Source organism: Antrostomus carolinensis, unplaced genomic scaffold (assembly GCF_000700745.2).
Source record: "Antrostomus carolinensis isolate BGI_N321 unplaced genomic scaffold, ASM70074v2 scaffold37663, whole genome shotgun sequence".
Taxonomy (NCBI): domain Eukaryota; kingdom Metazoa; phylum Chordata; class Aves; order Caprimulgiformes; family Caprimulgidae; genus Antrostomus; species Antrostomus carolinensis.
In genome coordinates this window covers 10,892-18,516 of record NW_010305105.1, presented here as the reverse complement: position 1 = coordinate 18,516, position 7,625 = coordinate 10,892, and the positions used below count along the sequence as shown (strand labels likewise).

General features: G+C 36.1%; 1 protein-coding gene across 1 annotated transcript in view; it reads left to right on the top strand.

Moving 5' to 3' along the window:
- LRRC8B (leucine rich repeat containing 8 VRAC subunit B) overlaps positions 1 to 1,147 on the top strand; it is a 5,795-nt gene extending 4,648 nt beyond the window's left edge. Inside the window, exon 4 of the mRNA XM_010164689.1 lies at positions 737 to 1,147. Coding sequence (XP_010162991.1) covers positions 737 to 1,009 — 273 coding nt within the window. The 3' untranslated portion in view covers positions 1,010 to 1,147. The remainder of the gene's footprint in view (positions 1 to 736) is intronic.
- Positions 1,148 to 7,625: the final 6,478 nt, after the last annotated feature.

Below are 7,625 nucleotides of genomic sequence, written 5' to 3'. Positions count from 1 at the left end.
GTGGTATTTTAATGAAAGTGAACAATGTTAAATTTTTACCTTAATGTCAAACTGAAAGCTGTAGTGAATCAACAGCTAGTTGATGAGCAGCTCAGCTGTCTGATTGGGAAGAAGGAAATAATTATAGTTGATAACGTCATTAGTGTTGTGATATTGTCTGGCTTGTTAGTGTGGGATCCAGGCTTGTAACTTAAGACTTCTTTTGAGGTTTATAACTGTTTTCATTGATGAGGTTGTTTTGGGATGTTATATGTCAATAGGGTGGACCAGGACTAAGTTACTACTGTACTGCACAGATAACTGCTTGTACAGGTTTCACAACACAGGAGCTGCTAATGTCTCTCCTCGATCTGTCTTTGTTCTTAATGAAGTGATTCTTAGGAGTTGGTAGCCTGTTTATCTCCCCTGCCATCTGCACATGTACAAGTTGGTATGCACTCCTGCGCATGCATGCATGTACACATTCCCCTCTGCCATGCTTATGTCTTAACTTCTGCCAGTAGCTAAGCCTCTTCATAACAAAATAGGTATATAAAACCACTGTAGTGTTCTTAAGCGCTTTATCACATAATGATAGGAGCATTACCATTTTTCCTTTCCTTACCCTTCCATAAAATAAGTTTGTTTGTTTGTTTTTTCCCTAAAATAAGACCGGGAAATGTCAAAACATGCAGTTACATGTAGGGTAACAGCTTCTAATGTACATTATCTTTGTTCTTTTCTTTCCTTTTTCTAGATTGAAATGCTGCCTGATGGATTATTTCAGTGCAAAAAGCTGCAATTTCTTCTTCTGGGAAATAACAGTCTGATGGATTTGTCCCCTTGTGTGGGTCAGCTGCTGAATCTTGTTCAATTAGAGCTCATTGGAAACTATCTTGAATTTTTTTCTGCTGAACTGGAAGAATGTCAGTTCTTAAAGCGGAATAGTCTAATTGTAGAAGAAAGGTTGTTAAAAACACTTCCACCTCGTGTAAGAGAGCGTTTGCAGACATGCTCAGATAAGTGCTAAATTTAAAATGAAACTCTGCATTATTGCATTCTATAAGCCTTTTGCTTAATTTATCTCTAAAGATCTGTATAGGTGGAGGAGAGAACAGTTTACAAATCAGTCTTAAATGCATTGAACTGAGTTGATTATATTGGAAAAGAAAAATTTATTTAGATTTGAATAAAAAATGCAGCCTTTAACAGATAATCATATGTTTGAAAAATCTGAAATATAAATTGTTGGTTGGGTTCTGATTGCCTGGCTATAGTGAGTGTATATACTTTTTTCCTATGGGAGTTTTTTTCTGTTGATAGTGATAACTTTAAATAATTTCATCTCCTGCCATATGAGGTCTAAGAACTGTCTGGGATTAGTTTCTAAATATTAACTCTTCATTAACTTAGAAAATATTAAATTAAGAGTTTAAACTATTTGAGTAGTTCAATTGCATGGGGTATACTGAAAGTAATTTTTCAACATACCTTGATTTTTAAAGCTTTTGACAAGTACTGAGCATTAATTCTGTAATTGTGGAAGATGCCATTCAAATCTTGCTATTAAAACCAGTAGGACAATAATACCTGAAGCCAATTTCAGTATTTTGTCTTAAAAATAATAAATACAAAATGAATTGTTGCCTAGAAATTGGGAGGAATCAGAAGAATCTGTAGTAACTGTTGTGGGCATGTACTAGAAAACAAATCATATGGTACTGATCTTCACTGATAATGATGGCAAACGGAACGTGGTATAGTTGCAAAGTTGTCTCCTGTATGTTGTGAGCATCCCAGGTGTTAGTGTAGTGTACGTTGCTGTTTAACATTTTTATAACTTCTCATTCCTGACTGCCTCAGTGCTTCTTCTCTACACCCAGTTACTGTATTTTGGTGGCTGGGGAGAGGATGAAGGACACTTATATTAGATAGGGACAGAAAGACACAGTTAAAACAAACCAAATAATCACACAGCTTATAAGCACTTGGGAGAGAAAAACAGGAAGCATTATAAGCTTTGCCTCTTCTAGGGATGTAATAATTTTGTAAATTATAGTGGTGGAATGAGCTCTTATACCATCCTTAATACTTGCAAAACTGGATGGAAATAAAATGGTTCCTGACTTCATTCTTCTGCTGTGTGCTGTTTTATTGTATTTGAAGTCTTAACTCTCATGATGTTTATCATTTTCACTAGAAACTTAAGTTATACCCCTGGGAAAAAGAGTATGCTTTCCAAAAACGTACTTGAAAACTTTTTGTGTTACATTAAGGTTTTCAAAACCAGTCTCAATTAGGGGTTAAATAGATGAGGTAAACTGTCCTCTTAATGACTTTGTGTTCATGAAGTGTGCTAACTATGCATTCCAGTTTGTGATAACAAATCATCACAGATAAACCAGTTCTAGTACTAGACTACTTTTAGTCATCTCTTGCTCCCATTCTGGTGCCACTTTTGTGGAGAGTAAGGTTTATTTTGAGTGAAAATGCCAAAACCAAGTCTGATCAACATGGAAGTAAGAGATGTCTCTGCAGTAGCAGTGCAAGAGGTGCGTGTTTATTCACTGTACTGATGGCACTGCAAAGACTTCTGTAGTTAGAGCACTTTTCTTCTCAGGGAACGAAAATGTGATAAAACTATTATTTCTTATGTAGTTCTAGAAATGTTTAGTGTAAACTGATTAGTTGTGTTTATTTGCAGACCAGTGCTGCTGGAGCAGTATTTTATAGTGACCTTATATAACTCTTCCAGACTCTACTTTCAACTAATTTTGAGTTGTATAATAGTTGCATAGGAATTGACATGGTTCACAAGCAGCGCTAGTTGTGGTAGATGTGATTAAACCAGAGTACATTGATTTGCGCCACTGTGGCAAGAGTTTTGTTAATAATTGCAATAGGTCTGTCAGGACTTTATAACTTAACACTGAAGAACACTTCATGCCAGAATCTGACATGCAAGACTTGTGGTCTAGTAATTTTTAAAAGATTAAGCAAGCATTTTCTTTAAAGCTTTTTTCTAAATTGGAAAGCTGTATTGAAAAAGTTAAATAAGCAAGTAACTGCCTTGGCCAATAACTTTAACTTTTTAGCAGTGCATCTGTCCTTTTCCATAATCAACAAAACTGATAGAGGCAAACAATGATCTTAAATGTACATTTTATGCTAGTTCTGTAAGAGTGAAATAACATAAGTTCAAAAAAGGTACTTCATTTCTAAAATGTGTAACCTCAAAGGGTTTGAGGAAACAGTAAGAAATGCAGAAGAATTTCAATACTGTTTTATAAGTTAAATGTGTTGCATTTTTTTTTTTTTGCAGACTTCAGTGTTTTTTCACTCTGCACCCCCTCAGGAGGGTTGGACTTTTTTCACTGCATGTTTGCGTGTTTATAAAACACCCAGACAAAATCCAGAAAGTTTAAAGGCTAGAATCTCAAGCCTTGCTTTCAAACCACAGTGTGCCTTTATTATCCATTTTGTACCATGAAACCTAATCCTAATGCTTAGAATTGAGGATGGAGACAAATATAACTCTGAATTTCTTTAATTCAATTCAGCCATGACCTTAATATTCAGTATTTCTTCAAAATGAGGGGATTTTCAGGGCATCAATATACGAATCCACTGTCATAAACTTTGTACAATAAGTATTGTTGGCATCTAGTCTTTGTATTAATCATTTCCAATCAAAAAAGGCTTTTCAGCTTGTTTGTATTGTATTGTTTAAGAACTCTGTATTGTGACCTTCCGTACCATGAACATTTCTTTTGAAAAATTAAATTTTTTTGCATTACAATTCTATGAACTGTTCTTTATTTTCCATATGAGAAATTGCATTTAATGCAAAGCTCAGAAGTCTGCTTCCAGTGTCTGTACCTATGTGCTAGCAGGCATATCTTCCACAGGAAAGTGAAAATAATGGAACAGCAGTGAGAAATGAACATTAAGCTCCATGTCAAAGCAGTTTTCATGTTCTGGGCTGAGAGAAGCTCCTGTGTTGATTAGAACTAGGCTTACATCTTAATTGTTGTTACAGAACCTTTTTCAAGTCTCCCACTTTAATTTTTTGTGAGCTAGGTAACTATCGAATGCAGCCTGGAATTGTACTGGGAGAAGCAAGAAGGCCATGATTCTCTTCCCAGCTTGGCACATACAGCTGTCATGCGGCTAAACTGCCGAAAATAACGCTGCTTATAGTAAATCATGAATGTCTTTCAAGTATTGCACATTGTGTTAGCTCAAAGATCTAATTTCTCTTGAAATGCGAGATGATACTTGATGGCACCTGGGTTTGGCTCCATGTTTTGCAGATATGGAAAAAAATCCCAAACATGCAAGTAATTAGGTATTCAAGTGCTAGCTTATCTTTCAAAATGAGAACTTTCCTAGCAAGTTTTACAGAGCTGTGGTCCTTTCTTCTTGGAGATCAAATTAAATAACTAATAAAAAATTACTTGTTGTTTACCTGTTTTGAGGTGATAGTGTTAGTAAAATAAGGTAGATGATTTTTCTTAAATCTGTTCTATGCTCCTACATATCCATCTATTTTGTTTTCATGACAACTTATTGTAGTTCTAATTATTTTTTTTTTTACCAGTAGATTTACATCATGCTAACAAACTTCCTTAGTATGTAGACTTTACATCTTCAAGAATATGGCCTGAAATTCATTCTGTAATTACTTCTAACAAGTGACTCTCTTCCTCTTCCCTTTTCACCCCAATAAATGCTAGGGTTATAGAGAAGGATACAGGAAGAAGCAAGCAGTGATACTACAGTCCTATATGCTTGTAGGATACAGCAGTGTCTCAGGAATTCCTGTGTTTAGAGAAGTCGCCATCCTGGCATTACATTAAGAGTTTGTACCAGTCCTCCATTGCTAGGGACATATAGGTGATAGAGGGGACAGTAGCAACCCACTCCAGGGCTGGACTGGCATCTGAAAGGGTTTAAGCATTAACTCAGCCTAGTGTGTTTAGTAAATGAGCTGTTAGTTCTTTGTCTTGTTTCTTCCTTACGTTCCTCTATTTATGTGAATATCTGTTCTTTCTTTGTCCAACCTCTAATAATTTATAATCCATTTTTATTATTTTGTAAAGTGTGCACTCTGCATGGCAGGAGCTGGCTAAATGACTTTCAGGTGGTATGGATATGCAAGTGCTATGCATTTAACACTTGGAGAGGTAGAGAAGAGAGGATGAAAACTGGTCTACCTGCAGAGAGGGGGGGAAAAGAATAATGCCTCAAAGTTACCAGGGAGATGTCTGAGATCATTATTACTACTTAGCCCAGCAAGGCTATTGGGAAGTATTACTTGCTAGTAGGCAGTTATGACAGTATGGTGCTTAACAGTGAGGTATTAGTCTGTAGTGCTTGTGGGTATGCTGTTAAACAGGTGAATTCATTACTTGATATTGCCTTTTTTTCTGCTTATAAAAATGCTATTTATAAATCTTCTGCTACTATTTATAAAACTCTGAATAAAAAATATTTTATTTTCTTTCCCTTCCCTTGTACTTGCATATCTATGTATTGCAGAACCAACGCTCTTGTGAAAAGATATTGCAAAACAACTAACATGATTAGTATTTGAAAAATGTGTAAGGATGAAAACTAATGGGAGGTATGTAGAAATGCCAGTCACTGCAATCTCACTGGCAATGCAACTTGAAAAAATCTCGTAAGTCAAGGTTAAGATTTAGTATATGGATGGTAAGTGGAAAAAGGAGGAACATAGCTCACTGCTCTTCATTGAAAACATAGCTAACCTGCAAGTAAGTAGTGAATTGACTGATCATTTTAAATTAGCCTTGCATAGTGGCAAAAATGCATAAAACTGTGCATGAAACAGATTTTTCTTTTTCTAGTGAAGTTTCTCATTATAGCTAAAGGTGTTTAACGCCTCTGCATCAGCACAGGAGAGGTCCCAGTCCTCTGGCCCCTGTGCTTTGACCCTATGGTCTGACTAAACCATCGTTTTGGCTTTTGCTGGACCTTATGCTGAGTTGATTCAGTGCAAAAGCCTGGCAAAACAGTACTTATTGTACTAGCTTTCTGCTGGTTTCACAAGCTGAATTAGTTTGGTACAGTGTGACAAGTACCCAAGTCAGTAGAAGAACAGGACAAAGATCAGTACCTCCCCTTGTGATGATTGCTTAGGGTGCAACTTTGCATTTGCTTACAAAGTAATTATCCTTGTCTGCCTCTTTTATTTCATAGTACATTATTACAACCAAATGGTCATGACTTCTTTACGTGGGCTATAATACAGATGTATATAGCTACATATACATATGTACATAGATAGTGGATCCAGATCTAGTATTAAACAGATCTAGGACAGAGTAATATACTAAATATGTTTATCTAAAATAAGGTATTAATGAAGTGGAAAGTGTAAGAATAGAAAGATTAAAAAAAACCTCTTCAGGAGTTCATAAATAGCATGTTTTGAAATTATCATATTGGATAACAAATATGCTCAGTTACCTTGCCTGAAAATTTAGAAGTAGGAGGTGAAACTAATCAGACTTTCAAGATGTGTAAACCATGAGAACTGGTGACTGTGTGGGCTCATTAATCTCTAACACTGTCAGTGTTCTTTAGGTTGCCTGTGTTTTTATCTAGATTAGGGCTCTGATTGTGGAGCAGTGATAGTAGTTTCTGTGCTCCTTTGAGAGTTTTCTGCTCTAATAGGGCTGATTCAGGTTCTCCAGCAGCAGCTGCTGAACTATTGTACTTTAGTCTGAGTTATTAAGGTAACCCAAAGTTGGCATTACTTTTTGTGAGGTAGACAAAAGTTAAACAGCTATGTCAAAGCAATAGAGCCACTCCTGTAGCAGAGATGGAAAGCTGCAGAGAGGAGAGAACCTAGGGCAGGAGCTAGTCCAACTGTTGTAGAGCAAGCCATTTTTGCTCCTGAATTGGTTCCTTGATCTGGCTGATGAGAGATACTGCTAGTTTTTCTTCAAAGGAGTCTGTCTCATTATAGAAAACTCATGAAGTAACCTGAGGGCTGTACAGGGACTGATTCTGTGTAAGGTGCTGAGTCTTTGAGTAACTGCTTAGTGAATGTGCTTGACTCCCACCCAAAGCCAGTGGGAGTTCAGGTTATTCATGCCATTCCAAATAACCCTTTTTATTCTTAAGGATGTCTTGTTAAAGAGAGCTTGTAAAACTATGATTTATCTTTCTGTTCTGTGGACATAAATTATAACATATGCATGAAAAGGGAATGGATAACAGTTTTCTGTTTTAAGAAATGGCTAGGACAAGCAACAATATCAAAGGTAAGGACATATGAGTCTTATTTGATTTAAACCTGGTTTTATGTCTAGTGTGTATGGTTTTGCTAGCTTGAGAAATAAATTCACTGAATAGTCTTAACTGACAACATATTCTTTCCTGCATTGGTTCAGAGAAAACTTTGATAAACTTTAGGTACAAAGTTTTAAATTTATTGAGTCTTGCTTTTAGCTCTAGCTGCCTGTTTTTCTGGATTTAATAATGCTAGCAGATTATAAAGAGGAATTGGTTTTCATTGCTGTAGATTTACACAGATCCATCCAGAGTATAAACAAAGCCTCATATTCCAAAGCAGAGGAACGTGAAATTCTACATAAAGTTTCTAGTTGCAGTAGGCT